At 38.7% G+C, this 20,428-nt stretch overlaps 1 protein-coding gene across 3 annotated transcripts in view; it reads right to left on the bottom strand.

Moving 5' to 3' along the window:
* Positions 1 to 20,428, bottom strand: part of STAU2 (staufen double-stranded RNA binding protein 2) — a 183,957-nt gene that overhangs the window by 52,077 nt on the left and 111,452 nt on the right. For 2 of the 3 annotated variants that reach the window (XM_086740933.1, XM_086740932.1), the window contains exon 13: positions 16,517 to 16,630. The exons of the other annotated variant lie outside the window; for it this stretch is intronic. In XM_086740933.1, coding sequence (XP_086597059.1) covers positions 16,517 to 16,630 — 114 coding nt within the window. The remainder of the gene's footprint in view (positions 1 to 16,516; positions 16,631 to 20,428) is intronic. 3 annotated transcript variants of the gene reach the window in all.

Raw genomic sequence — 20,428 nt, forward strand, 5'->3', positions numbered from 1 at the left:
AGGTGGGTATGTAAAATCTTCCCTACACTTCAAGTTTAAGGAAGCTTAAGTTATTCTGCTTAAGAGAGAAGGTGTGGATAACCTCACAGCGGACCTACAGTACCTACAATGAGAGAGATTTGCAGGGAGACATCTCAAAAGTGAAAGACAAAGACAAAACCAAGATCTTGTAAAAGGCAGAGGAAGATCAGACAAGAAGAAAGGTGCACAACTTCTCTTAGACTACAGTAGGGTAAGAGTGATACTGAGTCTTCTCTTTTTTTCTGTCAGACAAGGAATGTAATGGAAACTTCAGCTGCAAACTCTGAAACATTGTCTTTAGCAAGTTTACAGTGCCAATGCACTACAGTGATGTACTTGCACTGTCCATTTGAAGACCTGAAAAGACTTTTCTGACTTCTTTGTATAACAGAAACCAAAGCACGTCACCTGGCTATACTACTCTTATCTGGCAACTTTGCTTGGTTACCTTCTAATTTCTACTTGAAATGGAGAACATGATCAGGAATGCAGAAGTACATAACACATGTCCTAGTGTCTTGTTCCATCTGATAAAGACCATCCTTGTCAAAATTGCACTCCTGCTCAAACCATCAGCTACACACCAGTCTTTGATACACTGGGCTGCTGCTCTCTCAGTTGTGAAATGGTTTGTGATCTGGAACAAGGTTTTAGAAGGGAAGTCTAGGAAAGAAGTATTACTCAAAAGGAGGCCTGTGAGACACCGTGGCTCTTCAAGACACAACCCAGCACATGCATCTGTTCTCAGGACAAGGGCCGTGAATTCCTGTGATTCCAGCACTGACCCTTTCTTTTCCTATACTTCCCTCTACCTCTTTTTCTAAAACCATGAACAAAATTTTTCCCTTCAGTCACTTTTGGCCAGCAGAAGGCCATGGGCACGCAAGTAGCAGCTACAATGATTTGTAAAAGTGAATAGAAAGAGTAAAAGGGAGTTTAAAATACAAATTATTCATTCTACTATAAAAAATTGTGATATGGCTGGAAACTGCAGCTTTCATGCAGTTTGGACATTAAAAACTAGCTGTAGGAACACCAGTTCTTAGTACGACTGTTTTCAAAGATGCCATGTTTTACTCTCATGCACTTAGACAATATCCCAGCCAAAACAAAGATGGCATACAAAACCCAGGCAATGTAGCTATGTCAGGTATTTCGTCTCAGATCAAGCTCCATTCACATGAGTTGAACTTGCATTTCAGATTGTCTGTACATTTGCACAGACCAATGATCAGGTAATCTAATGGGACAGGTCATATGCAGACGTAAATGAGTATGAAAATGTTTACAGGATCAGGATATTTGGCCAGAATTTCTTAATGAACTAGTGGTATGGATACTCATCTGGTATCATTATACACTGAGTGGCTAAAGCTCCTGCAAAAGATAAAGCATCCATTCAAAATCTGTGGGTGTTCTTTGTTTCTGAGTACCGTAGTTGAAGGTATCTCAAATCAGAAGTCTAGAACTAGAGTGTCTTTTTGAAATGTAGCCTTTAAGTTTTCTCCTGAGGCTTTAATTTGTACTTTAGACTTTGGATCACAGTCCATTTTATTTTTGAACCTTCATAATTAAGCTCTACCTTTACTAAAACTGTTCAGGTATCATGAGTGCTAATATCCTGTTACACACGGCACTATCCTTAGGCTGCTGATGGAAAACATCTTGCCTAAATATCTCAGCAAGTGATAACCTTTGCAACAACTTCTGGTGGGCTATTACATCAAATAATTTCATACCTTCTTAAGCTTTCTTTCATTAAAAAAGCCTTTCAAGCAAATAAGAACATAGTCCTTTTTTTTTAATCTTACACTTTACTTTAAAATGTTACTTTTTTTTTATTTAACCGACACAGTATTCAGAACCTTTTAATCACTTAGCTTTTCTGTCTAAAGTTGAAGGTTTATTGAAAATAGCCAGTTTACTCCTTATCGCTTTTCTCACTGTTTAGTCATGATCAGAAACGAGATGTTCCTTAAGATATTTCATAATTTCATCAAATTCTATACTTCCTGTTTTCCCAACTCATTTCAGTACTGTTCTCTTCATTCCACTGCTTATTTTGTCACATTTTCCAAGTCTTACTATAACTCAGTGCTTGTTATATTGCTGTATGTTCTAGAGGCTATTTAGATATGAAGCCCTCTTTGCTTGTTATCCTAAAAGGCGTATCTTGTACACAGAAAATAATCTGCTTCTGAAGCTAACACTTAGCTTGCTACTCTTCCTTTCAGTGACATTCATTGATATGAATAATAACTGTGACAATTTAATTTGGTCACTGGCTTAATGCAAGCTATTTTGTGTTTTGACAGGCAAATAAAATCCTGCTGTTTTGTCATGACCTCCCATCACTGTTAAGAAAGGAAGATGCATGTCTAAACATATTAAAACACAGATTCATAAGGCAGATGCAGTATGACCTAGTAAGTGTACTAAAGCAGTCATTTCTCCAGTTGAAGAACTAAGATGTATTACACTTAAAAGAACTGGGTTGAGGGGACTCTGTGGACACTCATTGCCACACTGCTCAGTCGACTGACTCCTCAAGAAGCTCCTTTGATGCTAAAAATGTATTCATGAAATTCCTTCAACAGTGAAAGTTACTTCCACAGAGTAGCTCCAGTCATATTAAAGTTGTCAGCTTTTGCCTTTTTTTTTTCCACATTCCATTGCATGCCTGTTAAAACATTTGTTAAAGAGCAAAGCTGAGAGCCCAAATTGCAAGGTTTCTTTAAAATCCCAAATATTGTTCTTTACTGAATGCTGGTCTTGTATTTCTTAACCCTTAGAAAAACTTTGACCTGAAGAGACACATAGCCATCAGAAATAGGAAGGATGCAGCCAAAATTTTTATTTTTCAGTATGCTATACATACTTCTTTTACTTCAATTAAAAGTCTCGGCAAAAGAGAGTCTTTGAGCAAAGAGGATGAATTTTTACTCTTTTCATCTGTATTTGTCTCAGGTGTTGCCCTTTCTAAAGGCAAAATGATTAATTTAAAAGTTTAACTTTTCCTTTCAAACAAAACTATATATTGTCCCAAACACAATTTCCTTACACTCTACTAGACACAGACAGGGATGGCTAGAGGCTACAAATCTTTAGGTTCTCCACTGATGCATTAACTAAACAAAAAAGACAACCTTACTTGTTTCAGAAAGCTTTATTAGAATAGGAATCTTTGAAGACACACACAAAAGATTCTAATATGTTTAGATTTTATAATGTAAACAACTAATTTAATGCACCACTAGCAATATACAATAGTCGCCATCTTGCAAGATGAATGCAAGTACGAAACTGATGTAATCTGTGAGATATTTCAAAATAATTAATTTGAGAATAAAAAAAAAGAACGTTTATTGTGTAAACTGTCCCTGTTTGCCTTTTTTAAAAGAATCAGAAAATTGCAGCTGTTGAACCTTTGCTAAATGAAGGTAACAAGCAATCTTTTGAACTGGCCTCTAAATTAAGAACATGTAATTGCCTGAGAAAGGGTATTTGATCAAAAGGGCTTTAAGTGTTACTTAGGAGGAGAGTTCCAAAATACTCCACAAGATCCAGCTTATTTAAATGAGGGCCAAAAAAAGTTTCAAATTTTTGCAAATTTTCTCAAAGTAGTTTGATGTGTCTAAACTGTGTACTTGCCAGCTTGTCAGACTTCTGTGCTAATATTTTTGTTTTGTAAGGGCAAATGGGGCTTTAAGCATTTTTGGGTCAAGTCAACATTTGATGCCTCTTTTTAATTTCCTTAACTCCCTCTCTTCTTGCCACATCTTCTTGCTGAACTATTTTGCAGCTTAGAAAATCATAGCAAACATTCCTTTCCAATTTTTTTTATTATTTTCCTCACAAGCATGGACAGATATACGATGACAAAAAAGGTTCTATACACTGATCCCTGTTTATTTTTCATTTAATTTGAAAGAATAATCCCGTTTTCTGGTACTCTCCAAAATGAAGCCCCGGATCTTACAGCATTATCTGCGCGGATGAACTGAGGCGTCCTGGGAAGTCCCACTGACATGAACAAAGCTTCATGTAGATCCAGCTGCCCCCTAAGTGACTGGCAGTGTATTATTGTACCACTTTGCATAAATGACAATGGGGTATTGAATCAAATATGATAACATAGACCTCTCCTCAATTCATAATTTCATACAGCATGCTGTGCTAGAAAAAAATAAAAAATTACCCCTATTATCCAAAACAATGTTAAAGTATGAAATATTTAGGGAGGAGTCTGAAATAGGACCGACTTGCTGAACAGCCTGACGTTTTGAAATAATGGCTAAACAGGCTCTCTGTGGTCTCACAAACCAGCTAAAATCTTTACATTAGTGGGACAAGCCTTGTAGCCAGTGTCAGCAAAAGGTGTGCTTTTAATGTAAATAGTTGTGGCATGGTGGGTACAGGGACTGGGGCTGCTCAGAGCCCCACTGCTATCAGCCTACAGAGAAAGCAGCCTTCAGCACTTGTCTTACTTTATCAAGCCAATATAAGAGATTCAGCAACAAGTAGGAGTATAAACGTATGCCAAGATGTCATTTAGGAATGCATGCCATGTAACCAAGTTTTAAAATCCTAAAGCAAATGTAAAGCTTTTATACAGGCAGCTGGAGAGCTGAGGAAGAGAAGCTTTCATTTTCTTTAAAGGTTATGCTTAGAGGAATTACACAAGGGAGGAAGAAGACAACTTTCCGAGTACTGCTGGAGAACACAGTGACTCCAGCTGAACATGTCTTACTACCTCAAATTGCGTTTGTAGCCTGACTTAGCTGTCCCTGCTTGGGCTCCATGTGGCAACTTCCAACCATGAGAAGCACAGGGCTGGGAGGTTTGAACAATGCCGCCACCAGCTGGATACCTACCAGTGGCAGGGGTGGGATTGGCTGTAGAACAAGGTAACCATACGCTTCCTGAAAAGACATATATACATTGGAAAAAGCACTTTTGTATTGGCTAAGTCTGCTCCCAAGTTTGGGACAGGGATTCTGCAATTTCAGCTGTAAATAACTTCAGAAACTTTGAAGTTATCTGATACAGTTTGCTTAGCTTTGGCCATCTGTAGTGAAAAGCAAAGGACAAGACTCACCTGACGGTCGATACCGGACTGTGGAAAATCATAGCTTAAGACTCTCTGACTGCCAGGAGGATTTGAATGACTCTCTGATTGCCACAAGGATTCAAATCCTTCTTTTCACCTTTCAGAACAGCTCCCTAACTGCTGTCTGGTGTGGAATTACAAAACAAGAAATCCCCCAAACTCTTCTGCCCACATAGCTCTTCTGAGCACACTGTTGAAACAGTGAGTCAAAAAAGATCACTACTCCGTGATTATCACTTTGTGTTCTTGTGGCTACCCAGCTGTGCTGCTCTACAGCATGAGGAGGGTTTCCTAGAGAGGATTCATGCTCTTGTGGGGACAGGTATAGAATAAAATTTACATCTTCTGCATCTTGTGTGAGTGCATGAACCGCTGAGCTTTTAGGTAAAATAACTCATCATCTTTCCCACCAGTTTTGTGAATTTTTCCTAGTTTCACCACAAATGCCCAAGTACAAAATGAATTATTTTCTTTGGCTAGCACCATTTTTTTTTCTTTATTTTGGACCAATTTGAACTGTTTTTCTGAGAGGATGAAGGATGAGAGAGGAGATTTTGGACTGTAAAATCAATTATTTGTACAGCCGTAAGGATCTGTGGAAAACTAGGTCTCACAGTCTCTCTAATGATGGGAAAGAGACAGAATGAATATGAAGAAATACTTATAAAATTTAAAGTTTAAGTTAAGAGTTCACTGTTTTGGTTTTGCTTGATACCTCCATTTTAGTGTTTATTATCTCATATCCTGGAACCTTGAGAGAGTGAATTACTTGGAAGCAGTCTTAGATTTAGCATATGTGAAGGATCTTGCTGGAATGAAGCATTAGTATTGGAACATAGATGCTCTGTAAGGGCCACAAAATGGAGGATACAAGTACATATAGAGCTTCTGGGGATGCAAGAACTCCTGTATCAAGGGAGGATATTGCATATTTGATTCTCTGAAGAGAAGGTTGGTTGGTGATTCCTTCCTGTCTCAAACAGTGGGATGTTCTGACTCAGTGATCTGAGAAACCCAGCGTGACTACAAAAACCCGTATATGAAATGAGTTTGGGAGAGAAGAGAGGGACTTGGATGCTATGTTAAATGAGTTACAGGAAATAATATAAACATATTTTTCCTTAGAGATGCCTGGCACTTTACATCAGGGCATCAATGGCAATCCTGTAAAAAAGGCAAGTGAAATAATTTTCTCAGGTAAACCATTAATGATGAAGCTAGGGTAAGTCTTCAGCTCTTTCTTGATGGGATATTCAAAAAATCATCCAAGAAAGCAAGCAGGATGTTGTTACACCATGGATGTCTAGGAACAGACTTCAATCTTCGTGCTCCTAAACATAGCTCCATAACTTCCTCAGGCTCAGCAGAGATCCAGATCTTTAACGTACCAATCCGTGTAACGGGTAGCATAGCAAAGGCAGTAACTTTAGAACTGAACTTTAAATTGAACAGGAACTTGCCACAATCTGCACTGAACATGCATGCATGACTACTTTTACACTCTTCCCATTACTTGACAAAACTATTCCTTTGCTTCTCTGGTAATCCTACCTCTGCCCAGAATAGATACGAGTTTGCCTACCACAGATGGAGAAACGTGCTTCAGCACTAAAAACATGGGCCAAACTACACACTGACGAGCGCGTAAGATATGTAGACACAACAGGTGACAGGAGTTTGCTGTGGGAACACGGTGCTGGAAAACAGTTCCAAGTTTACAGAAGTGTTTAGACCAACCAGGGCTGGTTAGCTTGTGTAGACCTATCTCAAAAAGAAGAAGGAAAAGTTATTTAAACTTTGAGCGGATAGTCAAAGGAAAATTGTACCAATTTGACACAACTAAAGTGATGACAGAGAGGAGTGCTCAGTTTTGTTATCCCACTGTATTTCACAATACATAAGCTTGGCTATTCCCCTGTAATTACTTATAAAACCCAACCTCCTTCATTTCCCTTTAAGTCTATTGTTGGAACATTTACTATGAGATCCTGGCTTCTTGAGATGAATCCTTGAAATGAAGGGGTATAGGATGTCAAATTTAGTTTCTGCTTGTACTACGTAGATCAAGGAGTTGTATGATGATTATGCAAACAAAAAACGATGAAACTTCATACGTGCTAGGTGAATTCATAATGTCAGCCATGTGATATTATTTCATGAGAACTGGAAAAATTAGGTGGCAAACACAATTTTGGCAAAAGCACAGTTCTTCAGATGCAACATGTGCAAATCATTATTTTGTCTTGTAGAATGGCTAAGGAAATGTATTTTGAAATGGCAATTATATAATTAGCGTGTTAAGCAACTTCACTGAATGACAAGTGATTAAATACGTATCAACAAACAGACATAGCATTACTTTGATTAGTGTGTGGAAAATGCCACAGAATAACACTGGCAAGTACAAAGTAAGCAACAAAGTTGAGTGTATGTTTTGCTAATACCTTTCTTTGTCTAAAATGGAGGTGCCTACAAAAGAGGCAACTGGGTTTTGAGTGAGTGTTAGTTTTAATTCATAAGGCTTGATAGGTTTTGCCAGTCCTATAAATTAAAACGAACATAACTATTAAAATGAAAATGCTGCCTGTCAAGGGTCAAGACAAAAAATCCAGATCATTGTCAACCCCAGCTGCAAGGTAAGCTACTAGGGGGGGGTCTCCTTCCACTTCATTTTTGCCTCCATCTCTGTCACCAGCTTTTGTCTAGTAGGTGTATGTCTATCCATTTTTAACTGTTGAGTAGGAGAAGAACCTATCTCTGTTGTCTTCCCTCTGTTTTTTCCTGTCAGGCAAAAAACTGTTAGATTTTTTGATGCTGCAAGTGGGCTGAATCTCCTGCTGCAGTGTGACAAGGCAAAAAACCTGACACTTTTAGCTTTTCCAAACTTATTCAATACCTTTCCCTTTTAAGCTTCTTCCCTTCCCTAACAGTCACAGCAGCAAGAAAATTCAAGATCTTTTTTTTTCATTTTACCATTGGCCAGCTGAGCCTAAATTAAGAGCAAAACAAAGCAAACCAGAAACAGATTGCAAACCAAGGATAGCGAACAGCTGGCCTGTGGTTCACGCAAGGCTGGCTCATCGCGTGTTGTTAATGCCTTTCTTTTCACTTCCACATGCTGCACTGCACTGAAAGCCTGCTAAGGTAATTTAACGCAAGCAACTACTAAGGGTGCAGTTCCAAAACAGTTAAGCTTCTCTAGGTCAGGGCTGCTACAATCCTGCTCCTCCTCCCCTCTTCCGTGTGCATTCCTTCTCTCTTCTTTATGGCAGACCATGCTACTGCACAGTGAACAGCTTTAAGGGTACTAAACAAGACAAACATTTCTACAAGAAAATCACTTTTCTGAACAGTTAATATTTGCTCCATCCTCTTCAAGTGACATTTTACAAGGTGGGTAAGCTGATCTAATAGCTTGCTGCTGTGGAAGGGGATGTCTCCGCCTCCTCTTCTCTTGGCTGGGCAGTCCTGATGTCTCCCTTGTTTCAGCTCTGGTACTCAACTAGGCCCCAGTGGGCCAGTTCAACTCAGCTGGCTAAAAACTTGAGATTCATAGTTTCTGCCAGCTCAGCAGTTTAGGAAGCAGCCAAGATCAGAGATAAAGTCAGTGGGAAGGAACAACCAAAGTAGAGTCTCCCCACCTTGAAGATATTCAAAAGCTGCCTGGACACAGGCCTGGGCAGCCATTCTAGGTGGCCCTGCTTGAGCAGGGGAGTCGGACCAGATGACATCCAGAGGTCCCTTCCAACTTCAACCATTCTGTGATTCTGTGAAACCTCACCACTCCTGTGAAACCTCACCTAAAGTTGTCACCAGGATGTTTCACCTTTTTTTTTTTAAATTTTTTCCAACAGAGGAGGAAACAGTCCCCAAAACATACATGGTCTTTGTTTGTCATCATTTACATGCCAAGCATGTAAGATACACAGAGACGGCAACAGTAGCATTTCATACTCCGCTGACATTACTGTGTAAACAAACATGCACATGCAGAGCACTGAAAAATCCTATTCTGAATCTTCAGCAAGAGGCAGGCACACTGGGAAGCTCCTCGGGAGGCCCTGAATGAGAGCACGGAAAGGGTCTGGCAGGGAAATAGTTGGGCCTTGGTTTACATTCTGTTCCCATTTGGCAGTTAATTAGTAACTCACTTTTTTAAAATGAAAGATTACACATCCTTAACAAATACAAACCTTTGATCTCAGGCTCATCGAGGAAAATTTCAGCAGCTGCCAGGGAAAAGCAAATGTTCTGCCACATACATCCAGACTGAGATAATGTGAAACAGAAGATGAAGAATACAGAGAGAATGTACCAACGCTTCCACACACAGTCGTGGGGCGCACAGCAGATGAGGAAAAAGTACCAAATAGCAGACAACAGCCTAGTGAGCCTAACTAAAACCCGATGAGATGACCCTTGACTGCAACGTCAACCTAAAAGGTGCAACTTTAACCACACGACAAGAAAAGAGTGAAGCGCGGTGCTATATATCAAAAGTAGTTTCTATTTCTGTCCCACATGAACTGCCTCTTTTGGAGCGCTAAGCACTCAGCTATGGCCATGCCTGACCCACCCTGGATGTTACAGAGTTGTCATGGAGAAGGCAGCAGCCAGACAGATCACTGGGAGGTGAAGAAAATCTAGTTGCATGAGAAGTTTTTACAAGATCAGGTAGGAGCCGTGATGCCGAAGGGGCTATGAGAGAGTCGCCAAGCTTTGGGAAAACTGCTATAAGATTTTTACTGAGTCCAGCTAAAGTTTTCTCGTTTTATTGAAGAAGTCAACCCAAAGAAATGAGAACTGCATTTACAGTAAATCATGTAGAAATGAGCTGACAAGTGAAGCACATAACACTAGCCAAAAAAAAAGGAATACATGTTTTTTTTAAAAGAAAATCCTAACATTTTCTCATTTTTTGGCTATGTCCGGGACACAAATACCCACTGTGAAGTAAATCTGAACACCTAGAAAATAGTAATTTCACCTCAGAACAAAATTAATTTAAAGCAGGAATTAATGTAGCATCCAATAAATAACCTTTTTATTTTTCTTTTCTGATGTGGAGAGGTATCTTAACAAAAAACTCAATCCCATTTATCTTTTTTGGTTATAGCATAGGACAAATTCTCACCCTCTGCATACTCACTGACTGCACTGTTCAGTTTGGGGGCTTTTGTTTTTCTTACATGCCTCTCAAGCATGTTCTGCAAACAATTCTCAGACCGTAACAAATACAGAGATGTGTACCTTAATATGTATTAGGTACTTGCTGTTACAAGATAAAGTTCTTCTTAAACCACAAGTTTCAATGCTCCAAGCACCTTGTCTTGAGCCTCTCGCCCATCTCCTGAGATCTTCTGTTCCTAGAGAACTACTTCCACCTGTGCTGTATTCAGGTGACATCAGGAGCCGCTCGCCTCTGTGTATCACCACAGTCCCTTAAACATGCCCAAAAACGCCTGTTTGCAGGCCAGCGATGGTGGTTTGCTGCACACCACATTTCAGTTTGTTTGTCACTGCTGTCTGTCAATCTTTCCATCAGTGATTTCTGAAACTGCTGAGCGTGGCATCTTCCTTTCAGTACAGCCCCTCCCTGCTGGACTCTCTTATCAAGTCTATCTCATCAGTAGCTCTTCAATTTCTACAATTTCTGCCCCTGATTCTCTTTCCAGCTATTTTTATACTTTAAAATAAAACTGATAATAGTGGTAGATTACTCATAATATTACACATTTGTTATCTGTCCTAGAAAATAGAAATATTCAGGACATAGTTTAGTAGGCATGCTGGTGTTAGGTTGATGGTTAGACTTTATGATCTTGAAGGTCTTTTCCAACCATAAAGATTCTATGATACTATGATTTTATGCATTATAATATGTAGGAGAGTTCTAAAAACATGCTTTAATACAAAACACAAATATAATGGATGGGACTAAGAAAGCATAGACTCAAGATACCAGCATAAAAGATTCACTGTCATCACTCTAATAGCACATCTCACTGGGACTATTGCGTGAAGCAAACACCAGAAGTCAGTGATAAATAAATGGGCAGTATTGCCAGCTCCAAAACTCATGCATATGTTAAAGCCTCCAAAATCACAGAATAACAGAACCATAGAATTGTTAGGGTTGGAAGGAACTTTCAAAGGTCATCTAGTTCAACCCCCCTGCAAGAAGCAGGGACATCCCCAACCAGATCAGGTTGCTCAGAGCCTCATCCAACCTGGCCTTGAATGTTTCCAGGGATGGGGCATCTACCACCTCTCTGGGCAAACTGTTCCAGTGTTCCATCACCCTCATTGTAAAAAATTTTTTCCTTATGTCCAGTCTGAATCTACCTCCCTCTAGTTTGAAACCATTGCCCTTTGTCTTGTCACAAAAGGCCCTGCTAAAGAGTTTTTTCCCCATCTTTCTTATAAGCTCCCTTTAGGTACTGGAAGACCTAAGGTCGGCCTGGAACCTTCTCTTCTCCAGAAATCATTTAAAGTAATGAGAATTTCAGAAAATGCACTGGTCTTTGAGCTGTCTCATGAAATCTAAGTAGAGAACTGGTCACCCCTCAATGAATATTGAGTTACTGGGGTTTAAAATTCAGTTGTACAGGCAGAGTACTCCACAGCAAGCATTCAAAAATCTCAAAATGGGCCCAATCTGTTCTTTTTCATTCACCAGGACTGACTGTAGAATAGTTTTATTTTAAAAGAAATTTTCATACTTTCAATTTGCCTATTGTTTAATGAGCCTTAAGAATACACCCAAGATGTTTTTTTTAGGTTTTATTTCATAGCTATGAGAACCACAGAAGCATATATCCCTGAAGCAGAACTCTGCAGACACTTAGAGCTGAAGTATTCAGAAAACCAGCAATTACTATAAAGCCACAAAAGATGGTAATATTGCAAGTTTCAAAAATACACATGCAAACATGGAAGCTGAGTTTGACATTGGCTTGTTCAAGTGGGAGAGGGAGAGGGAGTCAGCAGAGGGAGAGGTTTTACTTCTTAGACTGAAACTATGTCACAGGCCGTCTCGTACGACACAGGCTGTCCAATTTAATCCAGCTACCATTATAGTGAGTCTAATAACTTGTATCGAGTGAAGCACCTCTCTAACAACTTCATGGTATTGACTAGAAGTCTTTAGAGGAAATAGAAATCTCTACTTCCTTCAGTAGTTTGCTCTGACAGCATTACACCTAAAAGATCATGGTACATCTTTGCTCAAGAATTCAAAGAACACTTCATATAACCCAGCTTGCTAAAGCTGAAAGTATTCGTATAAGTTTCAAGCAATTCAGTGTTCAAAATTTTGAGAAGCTAGGCAGGTAGAATTCTGTAAGACTTTCAGACTAAGCAGTAGAGAAGACGTCTTTATTCATTTTGGTGAGATTTTTGAGTACTCTCTTCTACTTAGTTCTAACTTCCTCTGTTTATACCACTCCCATGGTATACATATCCCTTCAGACATTCACTGCCCCATTTTCCTACACTTTCTTAGTTTTCTCTCACCATTCCACCAATTTTTGCTTAGATAGCCTCCTATCTTTGAATTTTTCCCTTTTTTTTTGTCTCCCACTCCTCATACCTTGAATATTTTTAGTGATACAAACAGAACAACTACCTGGATTTCCCTTCTGTTTCTTTGTATAATCCAAATTCAATTAATTCCTCAGCTTCACACTATAGAATCATAGAATGGTTAGAGTTGGAAGGGACCTTCAAAGGTCATCTAGTCCAACCCCCCTGCAAGGAGCAGGGACATCCCCGACTAGATCAGGTTGCTCAGAGCTGCATCCAACCTGGCCTTGAATGTTTCCAGAGATGGGGCATCCACCACCTCTCTGGGCAACCTGTCCCACTGTTCTACAACCCTCATTGTAAAAAATTTTTTCCTAATATCCAATCTAAATCTACTTCCTTCTATTTTAAAACCATTACCCCTCGTCCTATCACAACAGGCCCTACTGAACAGCCTCTCCCCATCTTCCTTGTAGGCCCCCTTGAGGTACTGGAAGACCACTATAAGGTCTCCCCGGAGCCTCCTCTTCTCCAGGCTGAACAGCCCCAACTCTCTCAGCCTGTCTTCATAGGAAAGGTGCTCCTAAAAGTCATTAAATTTCTACTAAAGAGATTGGCATATCTGAATGCAAAACCCAACAAAACATGTGACAGGCTAGATTGCAGGGGTACTTTAGGAATGTTTCCCTTTTTTACAGTTTGCCAAAAAAAAAAACGAAAGACCTGCAATTGCTTCCACTATACTACTTCACAATCAAATGAGATATGCCTTGTTCATCACATATTTGAAGTACACACAATTAGTGTACGAGTATGAACCAGTTTATGTACCAGTTTATTTTAATCTTAAAGTGCTCAAATTTGCTTAAACTCATTAAAATCACAAGCTAAACCAATCTAAAGAATGAAAACTCCCTACAGGGTATAGGAAAAGAACAAGTGACTTGCTGTGTCAAGTCTTGGTATATTTGAAAAAGCAAGATAATATATTACGTAGGATTGTAACCACACTAGTATCTGCTAGGTAATAAATCTCCCACTGGATGTGAATAGAGAGATATATCTATATTACAAAACACAAGTCCAATCTAAAAGATAGACTAGAGTGCTGGAGATGCCATTGGGAACCTGGTTTTCTTTTTTTATAATTTCTGTTTCTTTTCTTGATCAAGCTATGCAGTCAGCCGTAGTTCCTCTGCCACAATACAGTAACAAATCTGGTATACAGCTGTTTTATTAGATATTCTCACACAACAGAGTCCACCACTTTCCCACAGAGAAACTATTCCAGACTTTCATTCAGACAGTTTTCCATTAAAAAAACCCTAGAATTTATAGAATCTGTGTTTTAGTACAATCACAAGAAAAATTATCTTCATAAGCACTGAAGTGGACAGATCCTGAAGTCAAACTATGTTGGGCCTGATAGCGGACACAAATCAACACGCCTCCACTGAAATCACAATGACTAGCCCATCCTAATTATCATTACAATACAAAAGAGATGATTTACAAGTAACAGACCACATGAGTTCAAGAAGAGTTTCTAGAATTTAAGTTTTACAGCATATGGCTATCTTGCACTTATTTCATTTGAAACTTTAAAATTTGGATAATTCAGCTTAACACAGACACAGCGTTTCTGTCTCCTGTTTTTATAAGAAGAATAAGAGTATTCAATAAACCTGCTGAGAGGGAAATTGTAGAAAAACAAGCAAAATCATACCAATCATACAGGAACAAGAAATAAAAGTTTTCTTTCTTTTTTTTTTTTTAAAGTTGGTCCATTAAGAGCTCTGATTTTGTCACCAATTAATTCCGGTGCCTGACAAATACTTGATGCGCTTTCTGTTCATTTGCTAATGATTCCTTTTTCTCTGTTTATTTAGATGATGATAAATAATGCTTCAATCCAGTCCTGTAACCCCCCTCCCCCCTTATCAAATACAAGCAGTCAGTAGCATCTCTCTTCCCCAGAAAGTAGAACTCCTTTGATATTTAGGAGGGGAACGAGCAGAACTTTGTGACTCCTGACCAATATGTGGTTCTATTTTGGAACCCACTGGTTGGCACTTGGCTAGATAGCAATTTTCTTTTGCTCTTAGCTCAGATGAAATCTTTGCACAAGTGATGCGGGTTCAGTAACGCAACAACCACCCCATCATGCAATGACAAAACATTTTTCTTCCCTTTTTAAGAATCCTGTGGAAAACTAAATAACAAAATCAATGATGAACATTTTTTAAACTTAAAATTGAAGCAAGATTAGGAAATTCTAGTTTCATTATGGCCCAAGCAAACTTAATTCTACCCGTTTGTGTCCATGCTATGATAAAGTCTTTATCTATGTGATTTTATGCATTTGTTTCCTCCCAGAGGAATGTCCTGTTTGGAGCACTGAATGAGTACACTTGGGATCAAACTAATGCTGCACATAATCTGGAATTTCCTAATTTCTAGGTGCTTGACTTTGCAGGCTCAATAACACTTTTTCATTTAGATGTCTTAAATATATAATTATTCAGATGGCTTAAATGTGCTTTTTGCTTATAAAGTCTTTTTGCTGTTTACATATCATACTCTAGCCTAAATAAATGCTAAGACAAAGGCCAAGCTGGCTGGTAGCCCAGAATGTAGTTGTTACCAAACTGACAGGGACCACCTTAAATCCATTGAAATGTCTAAATATTGTATTTGAGTTATAACTAAATTTTAAAAGGCGATCTTTACTGAAAGAAAAACAGAGCGACTTCAGAACAGCATAAACAAGTTGCTTGGCGAAATGAGAATTGAATGGATTATGTCTGTTGAAAGACGGTCTGACTTACCACAGCTCTCCATTACTGTAAAACACCAAACACTTAAGGAGAGGAAGTATCCTCATGTTACCATGTAAATAACTAATGGACTTCGCTTATGTTAACAACTAGAAACTTCCAATAAAAAAAAACCACCAACCTAAAATATGGCTAAGAGTGTCTGAACCTTTTCCCCAAAAGCAACTAATTCTGATAATTCTCAAGGTGACTTTTCCTTTTTGCTTAAAGAATCTTACATAGAGTCTGATAAAATGTACGGTAAATGTGAACATAGTACAATTTAAAGATGGCCTGTGAAGGCAAATAAAAATGGTACTTTTTCCAATCTACTGAAGATCTGAAAGGTGCAAGGTTTGATTTAAAGTTTTCTTCTACATGTTTCCTTTTTGCTTCTAGAACTTTTGGAGTATCAAAGTCTTGTCTTGCTTTTATACATAAGTGTGTTGGAGGACAAGAAGACTAGAATGGAAGTCCCCCTCAGTTCCCATTTGAAGCAGCAGGGTGATGTGTGATTGTGATTTTTTTTTTCTCCTGGCTTTTCGCCAGGAGCTTGAATTAGACGTTTTAAGGACAGCCAAACAAAATGGGAGTTTTACACAGTCTGACTAAAAATTCCTTTTCCCTCTCAAATGCCAGTTTCTTGTGACAGATGATGGCTAGAGATGACTGCTTCATCTCCATTCTTCCAGCTACCCAAAATCTTCTAGGAAAAATAAGATAGACAAGACCTGATACGTATAGAAAATTAAATAAAATCTTTGCAGAAACCTTACATCTGACTTTAAAACCAAAGCAAACTCTTCAGGCTTTCCTAATATTTCTTAAAAAAATACGTAAAAGGCAACATAGTTTTGTCTCCTTTTTGGGTCACTCTTTAGATTTAATCAGGATTTTACTATGGCAAGATAGGTAAATCCCAGTGACAAGAACATGCCACACGAAAAGCACAAGATGTGTTGAAATTTAAAATTTACTAAAGCTGACATTCTGGCCTTACTAGATATTAACAAAATTATGAGATTGTGGGGTGAAGGCATTATACCTGGTCATGGCTGGCTTCAATGGAGCTTCCGATACCTTGGAAAGTCATCTGCACAGGAGACAGTGTCAAACAGGTCATACACTCTTTGCCATTTTGTCTATCACTGTAGTGTACCTATAACAGAATAACATACGTAATCTGCTAAACACCAGGTTTGTACAAGGGAATCATGCTAAAATACTGTCCCTTTTCAACAAGTTTGTAAGAAGAATTCCAAACACTTACATTGAATTCATCTTCAATATAAAACAAGGAGCGTGTAAAATATTCTGTGTAGTCACACACCGAACGGCGGTGTGACTGTGAACTGATATGTCTGTTAGATAGTTTTTAAAGTGCTGTGTTCTTCAGTTTATGAGACCTTTGGGACTGAATTCAAGATGTTGTATCTATACAATCATAAGACTCTAGTTTCAAGTCATAGTTTCCAGCCTAGATGTAATTTTTAACAGTATTTTGTAGCTTAGTTACAAAACATCCATGTAAATCATTATACCTCCAAAAACTTGGCAATAATAGTTTAAATTTTTCAATTGTAATGCCATTTCTACTAAAATCCACTAACTTTTTTTGACATGGCTATGCACTGTTGTATATTCGAATTTGATTTTGCAATTAAATCAAAATGACAGATAAAACGGAGAAGAATTCACATTCTTCTAGAGATGTCTAGGCTATCCTTTTCTAAGAGTAACTCATTCCGGACTGATGTCAAGATGTGCATGTTGAACCTGAATCTTGCATGAAACACAGAGGAAGATAGTGCTTCCACTTGAATTATTTGCCTTGTCTTCAGATTCCCTTGAGACAGTGCTTAAACCCCCTAAAGAAAGGATGGATTTTAATGTGTTGAGACAAATTAAGTTCAATGTTGCCAGTGTTTCATTATTAAGAACAGGTTGCCACTCATGCTGAATTGCTGAAATATTACAGTTCTCTGTGTAGCTCCTGGCTTCTAGACAGGCAGATCAAGCACTTTGTTCTATAGGAGAGATGGAATTTAGTTTATGGTGGTAATTTACATTGGCTATGTGACCCCCGTCAGAAATGGAAAGAGAGATCAGCTCTGCTGGAGACAGACCTTTTATGTTCGTATCTATTTACAGCTGTACAGCTCTCAGGCAACAGCTACATGATAAAGCCTCATCTTGACATTTAGGCTATAGGACTAAACTTTATTATTTCTGAGGACAACTAGGAACCATATTAGAGTTATTCCTGTGGAAATGATTTAGTGATGTATATGTTGCTTAATTGCACACCATGCGTCTTAGATCCCCCGTGCCTAACTCTTCTTTGCCACAGGTGCAAATTGGGAATACTTCAGCTGAACCAAAACCTGTGCAAAACTGTCTGAGCATGAGGAAAACCAAATTGGTGAATCACTTTACTGACAACACATCAAAACAGTTGTGCCAAAAGTAAGATACGGAATGCAAAACCCTTCTACCCTGTGCAGAAACATTGATTTCACTCAGCCCTTCTTAAAGCTCTCTGGATTACCCCCGTCTCTCTTCCTCTCAACCCCCACAATATGTGCCTACTAAATTGCTTGTGGCTGTCTGCCAGAAAAGCCATACTACTTACTTAGAAACCACAAGAGGCCCCTTCACATATACAATGGTTTAACTTTGATTAATCGAAAGAGGTACGAAGGTATGAAATTTGGCTTGCGAATATAAACCGAAGTTCTTCAAATGTCAGGGACTACTGTTATGACAAGGACTTATCAAACTTCTACAACTCTAGTATCTGGTTGCAAGCTAGATATTCTGCTGAGTATGTGTTATGGGAACGCAACGTGGAGAAATGGGGCAGAAAAGCTCAAGAGGATGATTCTGTACTGCAAATATGACATAGCAAAAGGGGTAACATCTGGTGACTGAGTAAAGTACGTGTCTTAGAGTACACACGGAGAAATGGAAAAACGGCATTTTCTGAACTGCATAGCATGTTTGTAGGCTTATTTTTTTATGAGAGTGATATGAATAAGGTTACACTTCACTAACGTCCACTGGAAAAAAGCAAGGTTAACAAGCTGAAAGAATAGAAGATATCCAGAGGAAAAATTACAATTAGTATTACATGCCACTACTATACAATAGCAGATTTGATCCACACTCCCTTTAGAGGCCCACATTGAAATTGCAGTAAATTCAATATTTTGGTATCTTCCTAGGCTTAACTTTCCCTAAGGAGTTTCATGATGCACTTTTGGCCTCATCTCAATGTATCAAGGCCATCACTTTGTAATTTCTTAGGCAACAGTCCTCTAATTATCTCTTGCCCTGTTAAAGCTCTTCAGTTGAACCAAAATAAACACTTGCTATGTTAATGATAGGAATAGTGATACAAAAAACAAAAAGACTGTACTTTGAATGGGGGACAGAACAAAACCTTGTCCTTTCATCAAATCTCTCTAGTATACAGATTTGTGCAGTCAACAGAAACATTCAGGTTTCTTCTACATTTGGCATGAGTATGTGCAATTTCTCAGTAATCCTATTTTGTTATTTATCAGTTCAGCTGCTACATACTCAAACTTTCTATTTTATTCCTTTCTTCTTCAAATTTGATCTACGATCCAAAGTCTGGGGTTTTTTCTTTGTCAACCAAGAGTGCTAGGTATTTACCTACTTGAGCAGAATATCTAAAATAGGGACTCAGAAAGAAACAGTACTCCAATAGTTATCAAATAGTCTCAAGAGCAGCAGATGCTTCTAGGTTTTCAGTCAGCACTATTTTGCAAATTTTTCAGTTTATATGCCCACACTATTATGACTAAGCATGGGAGGAACCAGAACGTCTATAAAACTGGTTTAAGAATATCATTGTCTTCTACGGCAGGGGAACATAAAGGCAGAGCAAATACTTGATTCAATCTCTGCAATCAAGGAGTGGTGACTGAAGGCTGGCCAAGTGCTCCAAAGGTGATTACGTGGCCATTACTGAGATTCACGATGACAATAACACTTTTCTAAGAAGTTCCTCAGTGCCTTGAGACTAAAGAGTGCTTAACTCCAGCTCACCTTCGCAATAACTCTGTTAGGCAGGTAAGGACACTTCGTGGACAGACGTTAAATGACTCATCCAAATTCATCCAGCACTGGCAGGAGTGAATGGTAGCACTGGCACTATAACCAGTCATTAAGGCCTCTGGCCTAACCACAATTGGTCATTTTCCCTCTCCATATATTATAGAGGTAAAAATAAAAGAGTTATGAAAACAATTACTATCTATGTCCAGGACCTAATTTTCAGGCTTCATTTTTTTTTTTTTGTAATTAGCTCAATGCACTTTAAGGATTAAACAGCAATTCACTTACTAAAACTTAGAATATTTTATTTGGATAACATATAAGCAGAGATTTTACAGAATAGCATTAGGATCTGTTTAGAAAATAATGGCCAGCATGCTGATGTCTGTAGTAAGGGTTGTGCAAGTTTCTGAGTAAAATGCAGACTCCAGTCTCAGACTATTACAAGTGATTTGCACATAATTCTCCTCAAAGGTACGTCTACACAGCACAAAGCAGTGCCACAACAAGAAGATCCTGACAATAACTGTAAATGAGCCTGCTCATTTATTGGAAAAAGCATACAGTGCTGCTACCTTTCCTCCTGGGTAAATACATGCGTGAAGTACTGTAGATAAATCACATGTAACCAGCCCAGGAAGGCCAAACACTGCACTCTGTTGTGCTGTGTGGGCAGGGCACGAAAACTCCATATGTAAAATGCAAAGTGCAACCCCCCGCATCAAAATAATGAAATAAATTCTAGAACTACAATGAGGGTGGTGGAACACTGGAACAGGTTGCCCAGAGAGGTGGTGGATGCCCCATCCCTGGAAACGTTCAAGGCCAGGTTGGATGAGGCTCTGAGCAACCTGATCTAGTCGGGGGTGTCCCT

This window comes from Chlamydotis macqueenii, chromosome 2 (assembly GCF_036417535.1).
Source record: "Chlamydotis macqueenii isolate bChlMac1 chromosome 2, bChlMac1.mat, whole genome shotgun sequence".
NCBI classification, from domain to species: Eukaryota; Metazoa; Chordata; class Aves; order Otidiformes; family Otididae; genus Chlamydotis; species Chlamydotis macqueenii.